The sequence below is a fragment of the Terrapene carolina genome, unplaced genomic scaffold (assembly GCF_002925995.2).
Source record: "Terrapene carolina triunguis isolate 2854851 unplaced genomic scaffold, T_m_triunguis-2.0 Scaffold32377, whole genome shotgun sequence".
Lineage (NCBI taxonomy): Eukaryota > Metazoa > Chordata > Testudines > Emydidae > Terrapene > Terrapene triunguis.
Window position 1 is genome coordinate 3,522 of NW_020696728.1, and position 19,719 is coordinate 23,240.

At 58.9% G+C, this 19,719-nt stretch overlaps 2 protein-coding genes across 2 annotated transcripts; one reads left to right on the forward strand and one right to left on the reverse strand.

Annotated features, from left to right (window-relative positions):
- Positions 1-974: 974 nt before the first annotated feature.
- On the reverse strand, positions 975-7,475 carry LOC112120638 (HLA class II histocompatibility antigen, DR alpha chain-like). Its single transcript, XM_024219780.1, has 4 exons — positions 7,388-7,475; positions 2,128-2,385; positions 1,346-1,627; positions 975-1,129 (listed from the first exon to the last, which is right to left on the reverse strand). Exons 1-4 carry the CDS (start codon positions 7,467-7,469, stop codon positions 975-977), a joined length of 777 nt encoding a protein of 258 aa, XP_024075548.1. The 5' UTR covers positions 7,470-7,475.
- A 5,266-nt stretch (positions 7,476-12,741) lies between these two features.
- Positions 12,742-17,040, forward strand: LOC112120637 (H-2 class II histocompatibility antigen, E-S beta chain-like). Its single transcript, XM_024219778.3, has 6 exons — positions 12,742-12,913; positions 13,396-13,665; positions 14,506-14,787; positions 15,687-15,797; positions 16,357-16,380; positions 16,748-17,040. The coding sequence occupies exons 1-6, from the start codon at positions 12,808-12,810 to the stop codon at positions 16,759-16,761; spliced, it is 807 nt and encodes a 268-aa protein (XP_024075546.1). The 5' UTR covers positions 12,742-12,807; the 3' UTR covers positions 16,762-17,040.
- The last annotated feature ends 2,679 nt before the right edge of the window (positions 17,041-19,719 follow it).

The following is a 19,719-nucleotide window of genomic DNA, read 5'->3' on the forward strand; positions in this document are numbered from 1 at the left end:
ACCCACTTTATTGCTGTTGGCAAAGCTGCAGAGCGAGATCGGGGGCGCAGGGCTGTGGACACACACGAGGCCCAGGGTGGGGGCTGTACAGGGACTGGGCCCGTCCCACACAGACTCCGCGCTGGGCGCTGGGCTCAGTACGGCTGGACCCCGGGGGAGCCGCACACGGGTGCAATGGGGTCTTTAGCCGGGCGCTGGGGCTGCCCCACCCCCAGCCCTGGGCCCGATCCTGCCCCACAGGGACCCCATTGACCGGGAATGGCCGAATCTGGCCCAAAGCCTTCTGGGTAATGGCTGGAGGGGCGTTACCTGGGGTGACTGACAGCAGCCTCTGGCCAATAGGGGCCGGGCTCGCGGTGCAATCCAGCGCCCACTGGAGTCAAGAGAAACCTTCCCCATGACGGGAATGGGGTTTGGATCAGCCCCGTGGGTCCTGCTACCCCCTGACGAGGGGCCACCCCCATTCCCAGCCCCATGGGCAGCAGCCCTCTCCCTGGATAGGTGCCCCCCAAGCCCAGCAGGGGGGTGCAGGGGCAGCCTGAGGGGCCGGCTCCCCAGTGAGTCTTCAGCGGGTTGGTTCGGTGCAGTTATGGGGCCGGGGGGCTCCCGCCTGGGTACAGCAGCTGGCACTGAAGGGAGGGGAGCAGGGACGCTGGGGGCAGAGCTGGAGGGAGGGTGCGAGTGGGTCCCACGAAAGCACTTGGGGGATTCGGGGGCCCCGGCTCCTCCCCGTGTTTATCTGAAAGGCAAAGAGGGTCAGTTACCAGGATCCCTGGGCCCCGACGCGAGGCTGGCAGGGATCGGGGCCATTCCCCAGCACCCCCAGGCAGTCTCCCATTGACGCAGGGGCTCCTGGGTGGGCCCAGGGGCTGCTGCTGGCTGGGGGGGCACAGTGGGTGGGGGGTCTCCCCAGGGGGTGCTGGGTGGGCCCAGGGGCTGCGGGTGCAGCAGGTGCCTCCCCGGGCAGCAGCTACTCACAAGGGGCCCCGCGGGTTGCGGGCGGCGTTCATCTTCATGCCCTTGATGATGAGGATGGTGCCCGCGATGATGCCGATGATGCCCACGGCCAGGCCCAGGGCACACACCAGGGTCTCTGTGGTCTCGGGGACGGGGGTGGGCACCTGGGCTTCTGGAGAGAGGGGGAGAGGGACAGGGCATGGAGTGAGGGAGCCTGTTCCCACCCCTCCCTCCCTCCCAGAGCTGGGATAGAACCCAGGAGTCCTGGCTCCCAGCCCCCACTGCTCTAACCACCAGCCCCCACTCCCCTCCCAGAGCCAGGATAGAACCCAGGCGTCCTGGCTCCCAGCCCTGTGCCCAGCGGGCTCCCCGGGTGCCCCGGCCTCACCCCAGTGTATCGTGAAAGTCTCGGGCAGCCCCCCGTGCTCCACCCGGCAGTCGTAGAAGTCGCCCTGGCTGGGGACGAAGGGCAGGTAGGAGAACTTGCGGAAGGAGTTGTCCTGGCGGGGGTAGAAGTCGGTCTCGTAGACGCCCCCCGTCACCTCCTGCCCGTTCTTCAGCCACGTCACGCTGAGCACCGGTGGGGAGAACTTGTCCACGAAGCAGATCAGGATGTTGGGTTCGCCCAGCTCCACGGGGCCTCTGGGGAACACGGTCACCTCAGGGGGCACTGGGGAGACAGGGGTTAGTGGGTCCCATTGCCTGCCCCTGAGCCAACCAGTCCCTGCCCTGGGGCCGGATTGGGGGCAGCGCCCCCTAGAAGGGAAAGGCCCCGTGTCCCATTCCCTGCCCCCCTGAGCCAGCCAGTCCCTGGTGCTCACGCTCCAGCTCAGGGTCTCTCCCCAGGACTGTGGGGGCGTCACCGGGGCCGTCCCAGCTCCCTGCCCTGACGGCTCACGGGGCACCAGGGGCAGGGGAGAGAATCCCCCAGGGGCAGGGCCTGGCGCTGGGCAGGGGCCACGAACAGCCCTCGGCAAAGGAGCTGCCCTGGGCCCACAGCCTGGAGGGTGTGAACTGCCCGGGCCCCCTGCCCTGTAGAGCCCTGGCCCGGCTGACTGGCTCCCCGGAGCCCTCCAGGGGCAGGGAGGGGAGCTGAGTGGGGACTCGCACTGGGTACGCATGGGGAGGGAAGAGTCCCGGGAGTGATGCCTGGCAGGGAAAATGTCTCACCGTTCTCAGCCTGTGTGCGGTTGGACCTCTTGATCATGATCTCCAGGTTTTGCTTGCCCACAGCTGCGTTGCCCAGGGCAAGCTGCGCCTCAAAGCTGGCGAACTTGCCGAAGTCGGGCAGGCGCCAGACGGTCTCCTTCCTCTCCAGGTCCACATAGAACATCTCGTCCTGGTTGAACCCCTGCGTGTACTGCCCGGACTCCTGCTGGGATCGGTCCGTGCGCTGGTAGAACTCCACCTGGGAGAGCATGTTCTCTGCTGCGGGGAGACGGGCGTCCCCATCAGCACCCACACCAGCCCCTCCCCGGGATACAGGGTCTCTGATCTCTTCCCCTGGGGCCACAGCCCCCCGGCCGTGACATTGGCACTGGGACGCCCTGGTGTGAGGGGAAAGCGGGTGCAGGGAGCCCCATGACCCCTGGTATCGTGCTGGAGCACTGGGGTCAGCGCTGCCTGGGAGGGGACAGTGCCCCCCACTGTGCTCCCCCGTCTGCTCACTTCAATCCCATCGAAGCCGTGGCCGGGCCTATCCCCACTTAGCTTGCGAAGGGGGACATGGCCCCAGTCCAGAGCGGTGTAGGGGGGAAGCTGGATGTCATTACTGCCGGACATTTCACTCTCCCGTCTGTGTGTGGGGCTCGTTCCGTGTCCCGGCGTCGCCAGGACCTGGTTCTCGGGGCGATTTCAGTCCCTGGCCCCCGACACTTGTTGTCCCACAAACTTATACAGGATTGTTTTAGGGGTCAAGCAAAGATGCCACATTTATTATTAATCTGTAACTATTAGCAAATACCTTAATGCTTACACACATACACTTACACACACACACACACCAAAATGTTCTGCAGCTGCTGGATAGTTACCAGTCCTGATTGTAGTTTGAGTTCGCAGCTTGGGATCGTAGCTCGTGGCAGCTAACTGGCCAGGAAAGCTGGGCACGAGGAGGAGCCGGGTCTCTGTCGGGCGCGCACCGATGCTCCTTGATGTTGATAGCAGAACGTTACCCAAAGTCTCTCATCTCACCCTTCCTTTTTTATAGGAGTTTAGTTTGGATTCAAAGTTTCTAGGTCTCGCTGTGTCACGCCGCCTCTGGGTTTGGTGCTTGATCACCCGTCAATTGCAGGCGTGACTGTCAGCCTGGGACCTGGCTTTGATCTTCCTTCTGTTGTTTCTTTTTAGGGTGGATGCTTCTTGCTTGAGTTAGGGTTGTTGTCTAGTTCTTCAGCTGTTGGTATTTGAACTTTATCTTATCAGGACGGGCTGGTGCTGGAGGTTGATTCTATCACCCATGCATCCCTTATTCACACATCTCAACTAGACTAATAAAATTACAGTATGGCTTGCAAAAATAGAGGCTGCAGCACAAGCCTTCTACAAAATGGAGTCAGCATTTTAAAATGGGTTTTGAGTTACAATATTGCACAGAAGTTACAATGTTACAATGTAGGTAAAATGGCAAGTGTAATGAAATGGTGAACAGAAGTTACAATGGTACAGTGAATAACTAAAAACAATTTCATTCATATTGGTTCTACATTGTCCCCCTTTTGACCCTTCAATCCAGGGGTATTGAATGGGTCACACTTTATGTAATTGTTTTAAGGCAGAACCAACATAACAGTTAGGATTACTAATAGGACAATGATGGGATGAAAAATTATATTTAGAATTGCTGACCAGGTGGGCTGCTCCTACAACACTCTGCCCCTTTATTTATGATTATTACAGCAGTTGTGTTATTGTAGGGCACAGGTGATCTGTTGCAAACAAACCAAACAATTATAAAACCATTACCATTACAAAAATTGGGTACATTGACAAACAAGATGAGGCCCAAGTTTGATGCTGCAATAGCCATCAAACAATAAAAGTCACTGAGGTCAGGACCTTCTTAAGCACACACAACAAATAAGATTTTGTAGGAGTACCACAGTTGTCATGCAAGGTTAAGCTGATTTGGACTTAAACTAACATTTAGTTGCTAAAATGTTGCAGAATTTCCTATTTTTTACAGTTGTTCTTAAGAGGTTTTTGGGGACCTGAAAGATGGGGCCCTACAATTATGGGCCATGGTTTTACAGGTTATGGGGGCCCAAGAACTACCCTTTAGGGCTTGGGGAAGTAGAACCAGAGTGCATAGAGGAAAGTGTGGAATTAACAATACAAGCAAATGTAACTAACAATGCAAATGTATTAATAACAAAAATTAACAACAAAATGACTATTAGAGAACCTAACAAAAAATAAACCTGATACATTGGGGACCAAAATCCTTTGGACACAAGTGGTGATTGATAAATTGGATGGACATGGGGGAAGTAGAGAGAGGAAAAGACATTTGCCCTGTCTAGTGTAGTATCCCCTCTTTTTCTGGACCCAATGCTAGCACAGGACACCACTAGAGACAGACACAGAACATGCAACACAGAACACTGAACACAGACTTTGTCATGACACTATAACCATGGGATTTTATAACTCTTTAGCTGGTACCAGCTCTCCTGATGTTCTGGTTTAGAGCCTGAAAGATAAAAGCTTGGAAACAAATTAGCACAGTGCTTCCACCATGGCAGAACCTGCTTAGTTTCTGCCACAGTGTGTTTGGTACTTGGGGCTGCACAAATGCTAATTAAGTGGTGCATTTTTTGTGAGTGTAATTTTTTCTTTCTCTTAGTAAAAGGGCATTAACACTTCATCTAGAAAAAAAATTTCTGTTTTAAAATCTTCAGCCATTTTGCCATGGCCTGGAGATCTGAGGCAGAAGCAGGCACTGTTGTTAACTGTTTCAATGGCATTTTGGCCCTGGAAGGAGGAATTTACCCAAATATCCCAAATATCCCCCTTCCCAATCTCCAGAGGGGTCCCAAAGGTCTGCCCCCTTCTGGGGTCTCAAATGTTTCTTCTCCTGATGTTACTGCTGCTGTAAGATTTGAGAGTGCTGTTTTAACTCTCTGTACCTAACCTGTTTTTCAGTTTCTTTATCTTTTGCTTGCCTGGGCCTGATCCTGCTTTTTTCAATAAACAGGTTCTTTCCATGGGTACAAGCTTTTTCCACTCCCAATTTAGCAAGGAGGGTGGGCTTTTTAACTAGCCCCCACCCTTCCTGGTCCCGTTCCTTAAACATTTTCTTCAAAATTGTGAAATTACCACAATATTACTTACAAAAAAACAAAACAAACAAACAACATAAACCACACTACACTGCCCAAACTCCTATATCCTTCAGAGTTTGATTTAACAGAACAAGATCTGTATCTTATGTTTTTAACCCACTCTGGGCCAGAGGGAGAGACGCTAAGCCTCCCTCTGTATTACTCGGTCTGCTACCACCGAGGGTTCATACACCAATTATACAAATCCTTCCCCGGATCAGAGTGAGAAACACTAAGTTCTCCTCTTTAGCTCAGTCTTGCTACGGCTGAGGGTGTATGTACCTCTATAACACAATTTAAACCTAAACTCCTAAATCCTTCAGAGTTTGGTTAATCCTTCCCCGGATTATGTACCTTTATAACACAATTTAAACCTAAACTCCTATATCCTTCAGAGTTTGGTTAATTAACTGAAAGTTTACACTCTTTTTCTATAGTGCCAGGCTTGCTAAAGCTGGCGGTGTGCACACCACTTTTATAATAACTGTGGATTCTATGCTTGCTCCCCCTTTCGCATTCTCCACCAATAATGTTGTCCCACAAACTTATACAGGATCGTTTTAGGGGTCAAGGCAAAGATGCCACATTTATTATTAATCTGTAACTATTAGCAAATACCTTAATGCTTATACACATACACTCACACACACACACACCAAAATGTTCTGCAGCTGCTGGATAGTTACCAGTCCTGATTGTAGTTTGAGTTCGCAGCTTGGGATCGTAGCTCGTGACAGCTAACTGGCCAGGAAAGCTGAGCACGAGGAGGAGCCGGGTCTCTGTCCGGCGCGCACCGATGCTCCTTGATGTTGTTTGCAGAACGTTACCCAAAGTCTCTCATCTCACCCTTCCTTTTTTATAGGAGTTTAGTTTGGATTCAAAGTTCCTAGGTCTCGCTGTGTCAGGCCGCCTCTGGGTTTGGTGCTTGATCACCCGTCAATTGCAGGCACGACTGTCAGCCTGGGACCTGGCTTTGATCTTCCTTCTGTTGTTTCTTTTTAGGGTGGATGCTTCTTGCTTGAGTTAGGGCTGTTGTCTAGTTCTTCAGCCGTTGGTATTTGAACTTTATCTCATCAGGACGGGCTGGTGCTGGAGGTTGATTCTATCACCCATGCATCCCTCATTCACACATCTCAACTAGACTAATAAAATTACAGTATGGTTTGCAAAAATAGAGGCTGCAGCACAAGCCTTCTACAAAATGGAGTCAGCATTTTAAAATGGGTTTTGAGTTACAATATTGCACAGAAGTTACAATGTTACAATGTAGGTAAAATGGCAAGTGTAATGAAATGGTGAACAGAAGTTACAATGGTACAGTGAATAACTAAAAACAATTTCATTCATATTGGTTCTACACACTCACCCCCCAGGGCCGGTCACTGGGAGACCCGGGAACTCCCCAGCCAGAGACATGAAAGCGGCGCTGGGTGGGGTCAGACACACTCCGGGAGGGGGAGGGGTCTGGCTGGGGGCTGAGGCTGGGAGCTGCCCAGGGCCCATGGGAGTTGGGCACCTACATCCTAGGGAGTCATTTGCTGATCCCAGCTCACCCGGCAGGATCTCACCGAGCGACTGCAAAGGAGGGAACCCGTCACCAGTAGCCGAGGAGAGAGTCGGCCCCACAGAGCCCCCCCATGGGTCTGAGTCCTGGGGAGACAATTGGGCCAGGCTGGGGAGCGGGGCCAGGGGCTCCCTGCTCTGCACAGACGCACTCACTGCTCAGCAGGGTCTGGCCCTGGGGCGGCTCTTTGGGGAACGCTCCCCCATCCTCCCCTGTGCCTGGCGCCCCCCTGGGGGGATCAGCCCCCGAGTCCCTGTGGGGGAGGGGGGCTGCACCCCTAGGGCAGGGCTGTGTCATACCCAAACCACAGCGACTTCCCCACGATCCTTCTGCTGCCCCCACGCCAGCCTCCCCTCCCCCCTCCCTGACACGGGGGTGAGACCCTCCTCCCCTGCAGCCCCCACCCTGCCCAGATCAGCCCCCATCCTCCTCCCTGCCCTGTCAGTCCCCTCATTGTCCCATTCCTGGGGGTGGGAGCGGGGCGCTATGGGGGTGAAGCCGCCCCCCCCAGGCCCAGGTGTCCCAGCCCCCGCCCCGCCCGTACCTGTCACCGCCCCGGTGCCCGGCAGGGCCAGCAGGGTGAGCAGGGCCAGCTGGGCCATGGGGACGCCCCGTCCTGCGCCCATCTCCTCTCCCCGGCACTGGGCTGGGCGCGGGGCCGGCAGCACTAGGGGGCCGGGGGGGCACATGTCACACCCTGGGGGGGGGGCAGGGCTGGGGGCAGCGCCCGGCATTGGCCAGGGGAGCCCGGCCCAGGGGCCTGCGCCCAATGGCAGAAATCCCTGCGCTGACCAGGCTGTTACTGGGCAGAGCAGCAGCACTGAGCCTCGCCCAGAGGAGATGGAGAAATTCACGGTTCCCGGCTCTCAGGATCGTGTCACGAGTCTCAGGATAATTCTTGTGTTTTCCTAAAGCCCCAGCTCCAGGAGTCACGTGGGTCTGGGACGATCCCAGCCTCGTTCTTGGAGACCAAGGGAGTGTCTGTGGGGAGAGCTTCAACCTGTGACTCCTGGCTCAAAGAGCAGAAGGGAAATAAACCCCACAGCTGGGATTTGTACGTCATCGCAGGAGTTTAAAGCCAATCTCAGGATTTTTGAACATTTGGGGCTGACAATACTGCAAATTCCCGGCCAGACGCTTGCTCCCGGGGCTGGGGCGGCTCCGCCCAGCAATCCAGTGTGCAAGCGGCGCCTCCAGGAGGGGTTTGTCCCAGTGTGGAGGCAGCGCCGCCGGGGGGGGTTGTACCCGGTGTGGGGACAGCACCTCCCCACACAGCGCTGACGCCACTCCCAGACCCCCTGTTCTGCAGCACGGCTGGGTGCACAGTGGGGGCTTGGCCGGCCCAGCTCTGCACTGGGGGGGTCACACCCCTGAACCACAGAGATCTGCCAGGACAAGTGTTAAGTGTAGACAAGGCCTCAAACGGGGTTTGGGGGACCATCCATGGGTGACTGGGACACAGGCCCATCACCCTCTAGGGGGCGCTGTTCCCATCTGGCCCCAGGGCCGGGACTGACTGGCTGGGGAGGTGGGGACGGGGACATGGGGCCTTTCCCCTCTGCTGGCACCGGCTCCGATCTGCTGTTAGTGACCAAACTCCCTCCCCCCGGGGTCTCTCCTGGGCCCTTTGTGGGGTATGTTGGTCCCTGCCCCCTGCCCAAACCCGCTGCCTCCCGCCCCCATGGCAGCTAACGCGCTGGGTGTTCACACTGCGCCCGGCAGGAGGGGCCGAGCGCTGGAGGGGCCGGAGAGGGGCCGGCCCAGCAGTTCAGGGCTGGCCTGGGACCCAGGAGCCCTGTGGTCATTCCCAGCTAGGGTGACCAGACAGCAAGTGTGAAAAATCGGGACGGGAGTTGGGGTTAATAGGAGCCTAAATAAGAAAAAGACCCAAAAATTGGGACTGTCCCTATAAAATCGGGACATCTGGTCACCCTATTCCCGGCCCTGCCACAGACTCCGTGTGATCCTGGGCCAGTCACTGACTTCTCTGGGCCTCCCTCCCCAGCTGGGCCGTGGGGACAATGGCCCAGCTCTGCCCCATGGGTTGGGGGGTGAACGCAGCAGAGAGGGGGAGGGGCTCAGAGACTGGGGGCCAGAGAAGCCCCTCAGGGAGATTGATGGTGGGAGCAGCTGGGAGGCCGAGCTGTGCCTGACCCATGGACACTGAGACCCCCGCTCTGGTGGGGTCCCAGGGGGGCAGGGCTCAGGCTCATGGAATCATAGAATCATAGAATATCAGGGTTGGAAGGGACCTCAGGAGGTATCTAGTCCAACCCCCTGCTCAAAGCAGGACCAATCCCCAACTAAATCATCCCAGCCAGGGCTTTGTCAAGCCGGGCCTTAAAAACCTCCAAGGAAGGAGATTCCACCACCTCCCTAGGTAACCCATTCCAGTGATTCACCACCCTCCTAGTGAAATAGTGTTTCCTAATATCCAACCTAGACCTCCCCCACTGCAACTTGAGACCATTGCTCCTTGTTCTGTCATCTGCCACCACTGAGAACAGCCGAGCTCCAACCTGTTTGGAACCCCCTTTCAGGTAGTTGAAAGCAGCTATCAAATCCCCCCTCATTCTTCTCTTCTGGAGACTAAACAATCCCAGTTCCCTCAGCCTCTCCTCATAAGTCATGTGCTCCAGACCCCTAATCATTTTTGTTGCCCTCCGCGGGACTTTTTCCAATTTTTCCACATCCTTCTTGTAGTGTGGGGCCCAAAACTGGACACAGTACTCCAGATGAGGCCTCACCAATGTCGAATAAAGGGGAACAATCACCTCCCTCGATCTGCTGGCAATGCCCAAAAATACAGCCCAAAATGCCGTTAGCCTTCTTGGCAACAAGAGCACAGTGTCGACTCATATCCAGCTTCTCGTCCACTGTGACCCCTAGGTCCTTTTCTGCAGAACTGCTACCTAGCCATTCGGTCCCTAGTCTGTAACAGTGCATGGGATTCTTCCGTCCTAACTGCAGGACTCTGCACTTGTCTTTGTTGAACCTCATCAGGTTTTTTTTGGCCCAATCCTCTAATTTGTCTAGGTCCCTCTGTATCCGATCCCTACCCTCTAGTGTATCTACCACGCCTCCCAGTTTAGTGTCATCTGCAAACTTGCTGAGAGTGCAGTCCACACCATCCTCCAGATCATTAATAAAGATATTAAACAAAACCGGCCCCAGGACCGACCCTTGGGGCACTCCGCTTGAAACCGGCTGCCAACTAGACATGGAGCCATTGATCACTACCCGTTGAGCCCGACGATCTAGCCAGCTTTCTATCCACCTTACAGTCCATTCATCCAGCCCATACTTCTTTAACTTGCCAGCAAGAATACTGTGGGAGACCGTATCAAAAGCTTTGCTAAAGTCAAGGAATAACACATCCACTGCTTTCCACTCATCCACAGACCCAGTTATCTCCTCATAGAAGGCAATCAGGTTGGTCAGGCACGATTTCCCCTTGGTGAATCCATGCTGACTGTTCCTGATCACTTTCCTCTCCTCTAAGTGCTTCAGAATTGATTCCTTGAGGACCTGCTCCATGATTTTTCCAGGGACTGAGGTGAGGCTGACTGGCATGTAGTTCCCCGGATCCTCCTTCTTCCCTTTTTTAAAGATGGGCACTACATTAGCCTTTTTCCTGTCATCCGGGACCTCCCCCGATCGCCAAGAGTTTTCAAAAATAATGGCTAATGGCTCTGCAATCTCATTCGCCAACTCCTTTAGCACCCTCGGATGCAGTGCATCCGGCCCCATGGACTTGTGCACGTCCAGTATTTCCTAATAGTCCAGAACCACTTCTTTCTCCACAGAGGGCTGGTCACCTTCTCCCCATACTGTGCTGCCCAGTGCAGCAGTCTGGGAGCTGACCTTGTTCGTGAAGACAGAGGCAAAAAAATCATTGAGTACATTAGCTTTTTCCACATCCTCGGTCACTAGGTTGCCTCCCTCATTCAGTAAGGGGCCCACACTTTCCTTGACTTTCTTCTTGTTGCTAACATACCTGAAGAAACCCTTCTTGTTACTCTTAACATCTCTTGCTAGCTGCAACTCCAAGTGTGATTTGGCCTTCCTGATTTCACTCCTGCATGCCTGAGCAATAGTTTTATACTCCTCCCTGGTCATTTGTCCAATCTTCCACTTCTTGTAAGCTTCTTTTTTGCGTTTAAGATCAGCAAGGATTTCACTGTTTAGCCAAGCTGGTCGCCTGCCATATTTACTGTTCTTTCTACACATCGGGATGGTTTGTTCCTGCAACCTCAATAAGGATTCTTTAAAATACAGCCAGCTCTCCTGGACCCCTTTGCCCTTCATGTTATTCTCCCAGGGGATCCTGCCCATCTGTTCCCTGAGGGAGTCAAAGTCTGCTTTTCTGAAGTCCAGGGTCCGTATTCTGCTGCTCTCCTTTCTTCCTTGTGTCAGGATCCTGAACTCGACCATCTCATGGTCACTGCCTCCCAGGTTCCCATCCACTTTTGCTTCCCCTACTAATTCTTCCCTGTTTGTGAGCAGCAGGTCAAGAAAAGCTCTGCCCCTAGTTGGTTCCTCCAGCACTTGCACCAGGAAATTGTCCCCTACACTTTCCAAAAACTTCCTGGATTGTCTGTGCACCGCTGTATTGCTCTCCCAGCAGATATCAGGGTGATTAAAGTCTCCCATGAGAACCAGGGCCTGCGATCTAGCAACTTCTGCTAGTTGCCAGAAGAAAGCCTCGTCCACCTCATCCCCCTGGTCTGGTGGTCTATAGCAGACTCCAACCACGACATCACCCTTGTTGCTCACACTTCTCAACTTTATCCAGAGACTCTCAGGTTTTTCTGCAGTTTCATACCGGAGCTCTGAACAGTCATACTCCTCTCTTAAATACAACGCAACTCCCCCACCTTTTCTGCCCTGCCTGTCCTTCCTGAACAGTTTATATTCATCTATGACAGTACTCCAGTCATGTGAGTTATCCCACCAAGTCTCTGTTATTCCAATCGCATCATAGTTCCCTGACTGTGCCAGGACTTCCAGTTCTCCCTGCTTGTTTCCCAGGCTTCTTGCATTTGTGTATAGGCACTTAAGATAACTCATTGATCGTCCCTCTTTCTCAGCATGAGACAGGAGTCCTCCCCTCTTGCGCTCTCCTGCTTGTGCTTCCTCCCAGGATCCCACTTCCCCACTTACCTCAGGGCTTTGGTCTCCTTCCCCCGGTGAACCTAGTTTAAAGCCCTCCTCACTAGGTTAGCCAGCCTGCTTGCGAAGATGCTCTTCCCTCTCTTCGTTAGGTGGAGCCCGTCTCTGCCTAGCACTCCTCCTTCTTGGAACACCATCCCATGGTCGAAGAATCCAAAGCCTTCTCTCCGACACCACCTGCGTAGCCATTCGTTGACTTCCACGATTCGACGGTCTCTACCCAGGCCTTTTCCTTGCACAGGGAGGATGGACGAGAACACCACTTGCGCCTCAAACTCCTTTATCCTCCATGGAGGTGGGGGAGGGGGAAGCTCAGAACTTCTGCCTGTGGGGCCAGCCCCAAACCTTCCCCTGGGGCTAAATTTACCCCCAGCAAACCAGAGACCCCCCCACACACCCGTCCTGCCTCAGCTGGGAGCAGAGGGTCGAGGCACCAGGGGAAGAGGACAGAGGGTCCCAGGCCTGTTGCTGGGGGCCCTGCTCTGGTGGGGGCTGGCCCCGCTCTCCAGCTGCCCCGGGGCCATGGCAGGCGCCAGGCAAGTCCTGCAGCCCGACCCCAGGCCCTGCTCTGCCCCCTACGAGGGAGAAGTCGGGAACCGAGCCCTGCTGGGGCCGGCTCTGCCTGGCGACTGATGATGCTGCCCAGCCCCGGTGCTGACTGGCCCCTGGGCTGGGGGTGCCCAATCCCCGGGGCCGTGGGCAGCGTCCCGGGGCTGGTGCTCGGAGCTGGGCAGAGAAGGTCTCAGGCTGGGGGTCCCGACGCCTTTCCAGGTCTCTCCCTCCTGAGCAGTGATGGGGGCGGGTCGGATCCTGGGGGCCGGGAGCGGCTGGGCTGGGGCTCTGCTAGTGACACTGGCGGTGCTGAGAACCCACCTGGCTCATTGCACGGAGCCTGAAGGTGAGCAGAGACCCCCAGCACCAGGGTGTAATTTGTAATGAAAGAGGGGCCGGGGCTCAGGCCTGGCACAACTTAAGCACTGCCCAGCGCCCCGGGGAGCCCCGTCCTGGGCAGCGCCGGGTGTATCCGGGGGGATCGGACCCCAGCGCCCCGGGGAGCCCCGTCCTGGGCAGCGCCGAGTGTATCCGGGGGGGATCGGACCCCAGCGCCCCGGGGAGCCCCGTGCTGCCTGTGCCAGTGGGTGTCTCCCCGGTCATCGTCTCTGCCCTACGCCCCTCCCCCCCGGTCAGTGTTACGGTCACTCCCCTCCCCCCACACGGCCCTGCCCGCCCGCCGGGCTCGCCCGGGACTGGGAGGGGTTCAGGGCGGGGGGGGGGCGCTGGGGGCGCCGGCTGTTCCCCGCCCCTGGCTCCGAGCCCCGGGGGGGGGGGGGGGAGGGGCCGGGGGGGGGCCCCGGGGCTGGGCCCCCCCCCCCCCCGCAGGGCGGTTCCTGTACCAGACGAAGTCTGAGTGTTACTTCACCAACGGCACCGAGCGGGTCCGGTACTTATACCGGGACATCTACGACCGGCAGCAGGATGTGCACTTCGACAGCGACGTGGGGGTGTTCGTGGCGGACACGGAGCTGGGCCGGCCCGACGCCGAGCACTGGAACAGCCAGCCCGAGATCCTGGCGCAGAAGCGGGCTGCAGTGAACACGTTCTGCCGGCACAACTATGGGGTGGACAAACCCTTCACCATCGACCGGAGAGGTGAGTGGGGGGGGGAGGTGAGTGCGGGAGACACGTGGGGGCGGCGGGGGCTGAGCTGCTCCTGTGCTGGGGATGGCAGGGAGAGGGGCGGGGCCACGGTTAGGGGGCGGGGCAGGGAGCGGGGCACACAGAGCAGGGGGTGGGGTCATGGTTACGGGGTGGGGCAGGGGGCGGGGCACACAGAGCAGGGGGTGGGGTCATGGTTAGGGGGCGGGGCAGGGGGCGGGGTCACCCAGCCGCAGGTGGGGGACGGAACCAGGGTCTGGGAGCGACCAAGATCATGTCCCCGGGTCTGGCTGCGGCGCCCCCTGTCGGCAGCCAGCAGAGCCCCAGGCCCAGGTCAGTCCCTGCGGGGGGGCGGTGACTGACCCTCCCCCCCGCTCCCAGCCCCCGCCCCCCTGAGGGGTTCAGCCCCCAGCACCCCCCACTCAGACGCCCCAGGTCAGGCATCTGCTGCGGCTCCTACCCCCCCTTCCTGGGCTGCGGGGGGCCGGGCAATGGGGCAGAACTTTCCCCACCCCCCAACCGCACCCCTCCCCCCTCAGGGTGCCCCTGGCTGGGGGGTGGGGGCAGCCCCTGGTCCCTGGGCTGAGACCCCGTCTCCCTGGGCCCCGAGCATCAGACAGTCCCTGGCTCTGTCCCCATGGGGGTGACAGGACACGACCCCGCCTCGGGCCCTTTCTGCCGGAGCCTGCCCAGCGCAATGGGGGGCAGGAGAGAACCAGCCTAGGGGGTAGATGGGGGGCTGGGGCCTGTCTCTGGGGCAGGGAAACAACTCTTCTTCCTCAGCATCCTCCATCTCCAGCCCCTTTCCCAGCCCCCCTCTCTCTCTCCTCCCAGTTCAGCCCGAGGTGACAGTTTTCCCCACAAAATCGGGGTCCCAGCCCCACCCCAACCTGCTGGTTTGCTCGGTGACGGGGTTTTACCCCGGGGGGATCGAGATCAAGTGGCTGAAGAACGGGCAGGAGCAGACGGCCGGGGTGGTGTCCACGGAGCTGCTCCAGAACGGAGACTGGACCTTCCAGATCCTGATGATGCTGGAGATGAGCCCCCGACGCGGGGACGTCTACACCTGCCAGGTGGAGCACATCAGCCTGCGGGACCCCCTCGCCGTGCACTGGGGTAAGAGCCTCTGAGTGTGGGGCAGCCCCTGAGCCTGCAGGGGCAGCCCTCGGGGGATGGGCCTGGGGCAGAGCACTCACATGAGTCCTGATAACCCAAATCTATCGACCTGGGCTGGGAGCTCACATAGGCGGGCTCCACAATGCAGTGTAGACACACCCTGAGTGGGGCAGTGACGGGGCGGGGAGAGGAGCAAAGTCTCCATGATAATGAGTGGTCTGGAGAAGGGAGATCGGGAGCGTCTGTTCTCCCTGTCTCACAGCACAAGGACAAGGGGACACTCAGTGGAATGGAAAGGGGCAAATTCACACCTGGTAAAAGGAAGGAAGTTTCCCACACACTGTGTGATTAGCCTGTGGAACTCACTGCCACAGGATGTCACTGAGCCCAAGAACAGAGCAAGGTTCACACAGGGACTGGCTATTTCTGTGGCTCTCAGACTATCCAGGGCTAGACTCAGAGCCATCCCTTAGGTAGGGCGAATTGGGGGAACCACTCTGGGTCCCGTGGGCCGGTGCGATTGGCCGGTGCAGTCGGTCCTGGAAGAGACGAATCCGTCACTTCCACCCCAGGCCCCTCACCTCCCTAGGTACAGCCCTGGCTAGACCAGTTCATGCTGACAACGGGCAGGGATATCAGACCTCGCGCTGCAGGGCCTGAGCCGATCTCTGACGATCACAGACCAGGAGGAGCCCTGACGTGGGGCAGATTGTCCCACAGCTGCTCCTGCAGGCCCTGGCCCCTGGCTCTGCCCCGGCCGGCGCTGGTCACTGGGCAGACGGGAGCCCGGATTGGAGGCCCCTGGCGCTGACCCGGCCGGCACCGGTCACTGGCGCAGACGGGAGCCCGGCCCGGAGGCCCCTGGCGCTGACCCGGCCCGTTCCATGTCCCTGTTTCAGAGGCGCAGTCTGACTCCGCCAGGAGCAAGATGCTGACGGGGGTTGGGGGGTTCGTGCTGGGGCTGATCTTCCTGGCGCCCGGACTCCTCATCTACCTGAAGAATAAGAAAGGTGACTGGCTCCGGGCGGGGGCAGGGCACCAGGGTGTCTCTGGGCGGATGTGGGGCTGGGGGGGGCTCAGGGGGATCTGGGCCTGGCTGCAGGCTCCCTCCCCCCCCCCCCCCCCCCAGGGGCTGCTCAGAGTCTGGCAGGGGCCTCCCGGCTTCTAGTCCCCTGGGGCCGGGTCTGGGTCAGACCCTCCCCCCTCCTAGGGCAGGGACAGAGCAGGGGCCATGGGCAGATCTCAGTGGAGGGCCCCGGGGCCAGGCTGGGAGCTCCCACTCTCCTCTCCCCTCGGCCCCGGGGTGGGACAGACCCCGACTCCTCGCAGTGCAGGGAGCTGCCCCTGCCCCGGGGCTCAGAGCGTTTCCGTCCCCTCCCCCAGGGCAGGGATCCTGGGTCAGGGATTTACAGTAATAACGGGGGGCGTAACCCCAGGTCTGGGGGCTGGGGGGGGGCTGGGTTCCCAGTGAGGGGGGTTCCAGGCCGTGGGGCAGGGGCTGGAGCTCTGACCCCCAGGAACCGGCTCCCCCTGCCCAGGGCTCTGACCATGTTTCTCTTTGTTTTTCAGGGCGCCCCGTTCCCCAACCTGCAGGTAATTTCAATCCCGCCCCCCCAGTTAAACCCGCCTCCCCCCACACTGACCACAGGCTGCCTGGGGCGCCCATGAGGCGGCTGCTTCTGCCCCTCGGCCCCTGACACCCGCCCGGCTCGGCCCCTGGGCAGCTGGGCAATGGGGCGCTGGCACCGTGGAGGAGGAGTCTGCGGCTCCCTCGGTCCCCGTTCAGGCCAATCCCCGAGCTGCTCCCGGGGGCAGAGAGTCCTGGGTCCTGCCGAGCATCGCCAGCCCTGCGGCTGCCGGGCAGAGTCCCTGGGGGCCCCTGGGGCCTGGCAGAGAAAATCCCCCGTCCGTCCCGCTAGCCCCACGGCCAGGGAATGATTTCTCTCCCCTCTCCCTGCAGGGCTCCTGCGTTAGATCCTGGGCGTCGGATCCCCTGGCCGGCAGGAGTTTCCATCCGTCTCCCCTCGCCCAGCCCGGAGAATGCAGAACCTGGGGCCGGTCCCTTCCTGTCCCCGTCTGCTCCCTGCGCTCTGCCCGGCTCCAGCCCGCGCTGCCCCCCCGGGGACCCGTCCCTGCCCCTCAGTCCCAGCAGGGCCCTGGGACGACCCTGTCACGCTGTCGAGTGGCTCACGAGTGTGGGAACCAATCTCAGGGCACAGTTAGTACCCAGGGCACCAACCCCAAATTGGCTGAGTTCTGTACTGAGTGTGAACTCCGCAGGCCCTGTAACAACGTAACCGCGGAGCCACAGAGTCCCCTTGGGCTCTCCCATCTGTCTGCCCACCCCGGCCAGCCTGCCCTTGTGATCGATGGATCGTCCCTTCCCCCACAAATCACAGCGATATTCGGGTCACTCCCTGTCCCACAGGACCAGTCGCTTACCCCAGGGCAGTGGCACCTTAAATCTCCCTCCACAGACGATGCTTGTAGCCAATCCTGTAATAACCTCAGTAAAGATTTGTTACCTACGACAAAGCACTGGGAGTTCTTGACAAGGTTACAACAGGTCACACACACACCAGGGAGTTACAGCCCTAGGGGCCCAAAGGTCACAGAAACTCCTATAAGAAGCAAGCGCTGTGTGTGCTGTCGGGCTGACCCGGGCACAGCCAGGGGATCTGGTGCTTATGCCTGGTCATTCCTGCCCCTTCCCATCCATGCAGCGTCCAGCGAGGGGTTTCTCCTGGACAGGGGTTTCATGCACTTCCTCCCCATGTTCCAGCTGGTGGGACGAGCGCTCCTGCACCTCTCCTCTTCATGGGGGTGTGTGTGGGGGGGGGACCTCAACCAAGTCTTGTTTCCTCTGAGGTCCCCGAGGGCCCCCCTGGGGCGTGGGGCTTGTCTAGATGCCCAGCGCTGCTGCAGCGCGTCTGGTGAAGACGCTTCGTGCCGATGGGCGGGAGATCTCCCCTTGGCCTGATAACCCATCTCTGCGCGGCAGGAGAGTGGGGGGGAGACGCTCTCCGCTGGCAGCGCTGGGCACACGAGTGCTTGTGTCCGTGTCACTTATGTCACACAGGGAGGTGGTTTATTCACACAGGGGCATGTGCCAGGGGGTTCAAGCAGGGGCACCCCCACAATCAGCACAGGCACAGAACTGCCCCAGTCCCACGGTGGAGACGACAGGTCCTCAAGCCCTGGAGCCGCCGGGGGGCGGGGAGGGGGATCCAGCTCCTCTGCCTGTCGTGGGGGGGCGGAGTCAACTCCTCCAGGCATGGGGGGGGGCACAGAAAGGGCCCCTCCAAAACCAGTCAAATTTGCATTCCTGTGCACACCCGTGCGACACCCCGAGCGACGTCAATCACACTGACACACGCGCAGTGCAGACTGACCCTAGGGCGTCTGTCGCTGGGCTGGGTGGAGAGAACCCGGCCTGGGCACTCTGGTGTTTCACACCTGGTGCCGCGTCTCCTGCCTGGGGTCACTGATTCAGAGCAAACCCTTCCCTGTCGCCGGACAGCCTGGGACACGCTGTTCTAGGGGAGACTGACGCAGACAGCCATTGCCAGCATCTCACAATCTAACCCCACTGGGATCCGTCTAACCCCATTTTAACAGTGAGAACACACAGCCGAGCCCAGCTGGGCACGGGGCAGGGGCCGGATCTGATTAGGGGGAGGAGCCGCCGGGGCGGCTCTGAGTGGGGGGTGATTCCGGGGGGAGGCTGCGGGTTTGTTCCCAAGCTGGACGGGCTCCCTGTCCAGGGGTGGGGAGAGCGGGGAGGGAGCATTGGGAGCCCCGGGGAGGGGGCCCCCCAAATCTCTTCCCCAGGGGAGAGGCAGCTGGAGAGATGCTCCTGTCCCAAGCCTGGGCTGCAGTGACCAGCCTGACACCCCCAGTCCCGGGGGCTCAGCCATGGGGCACAGGGCTGGGGAGCAGCTCAGGGGCAGCACACGGGGTGGGGGCAGTTATTATCCAGCATTCCAACCCCCCCCCGCCCCCAGGGAGTCACAGCCCCTCCTCCCTGGGACCCAGAGATTCACTCCCCAGCCACCCGGAGCCCCGTCCCCAGCAGAGAGGCCCAGACCTGTCTCCGGGGGGTTGGCTCTGAGCTCCAGTGTTTGCCGGCAGTTACCACGTGTGACGAGATGGGAATTATCTGTGATGTTGTTATGAGGCCTGTGTGTGCCTCAGTTTCCCCCATATGCTGCACTATTACCCAGTGGGGTGGGGAAGGACTGTCTGCTCTCAGGGCAGGCTGGGAGCCACAGGTGTGGGGATCACCCAGCTGCCTGGGCCGAAGACCCCAGATCAGTGGGACAGCTGAGCATGGCAGATCCAGTGGCCGGTACATTAATACACCAAGCACCCAGTGCCTCAGAGGGAGACGGACTTCTCGCCTCTCCGCAGGGGGCTGAGCAGTGACCCCCAGCTGGAGAGCAAAGGGCTGGGAGGGGTGGGGGGGAGGAGCTGGCTGCTGGGGATGTCGGGGGGCTCCCACCTGGCATCTGCTGGAGGGGGAGAGACAGACAGAGCTTGAGCCCAGGGGGTCCCTGCAGCCGGGCTGGGCGCTGGGCTGACCATGGGCCGGGCTGTGACGCTCCATCCTCTGGGCTCCCCTCAGGGCTCCCCGTGCTGGGGCCAGCTGGCGAATAAACCCCCTGTTCTGACAGTGCTGTCTGAGTGTCCCTGCAAATGCTGGGCCGGGGCATTGATCCCCGAAGAGCGGCCAGGTCTCCCCCAGGGTCTGCAGAGACAGCGACTCTCGGGGGAAAGCATCACAGAGAGACATAGATAAAAACCAATAACCAGATGTAACCATGCTGTCATAAACATACAGTTAAGGGTTAATTCTTCTTTTACCTGTAAAGGGTTAAGAAGCCCACATAACCCAGCTGACACCTGACCAAAAGGACCAATAAGGGGACAAGA

Coding starts and splice junctions, on each gene's coding strand:
- LOC112120638 (XM_024219780.1), bottom strand. CDS start 7,469: ATGGGCGCAGGACGGGGCGTCCCCATGGCCCAGCTGGCCCTGCTCACC. Junction 1,628..2,127: donor CCGCACACAGGCTGAGAACG/GTGAGACATTTT, acceptor CTGTCTCCCCAG/TGCCCCCTGAGGTGACCGTG. Junction 1,130..1,345: donor GACTTTCACGATACACTGGG/GTGAGGCCGGGG, acceptor CCCTCTCTCCAG/AAGCCCAGGTGCCCACCCCC.
- LOC112120637 (XM_024219778.3), top strand. CDS start 12,808: ATGGGGGCGGGTCGGATCCTGGGGGCCGGGAGCGGCTGGGCTGGGGCT. Junction 13,666..14,505: donor CTTCACCATCGACCGGAGAG/GTGAGTGGGGGG, acceptor CTCTCCTCCCAG/TTCAGCCCGAGGTGACAGTT. Junction 14,788..15,686: donor CCCCCTCGCCGTGCACTGGG/GTAAGAGCCTCT, acceptor TCCCTGTTTCAG/AGGCGCAGTCTGACTCCGCC.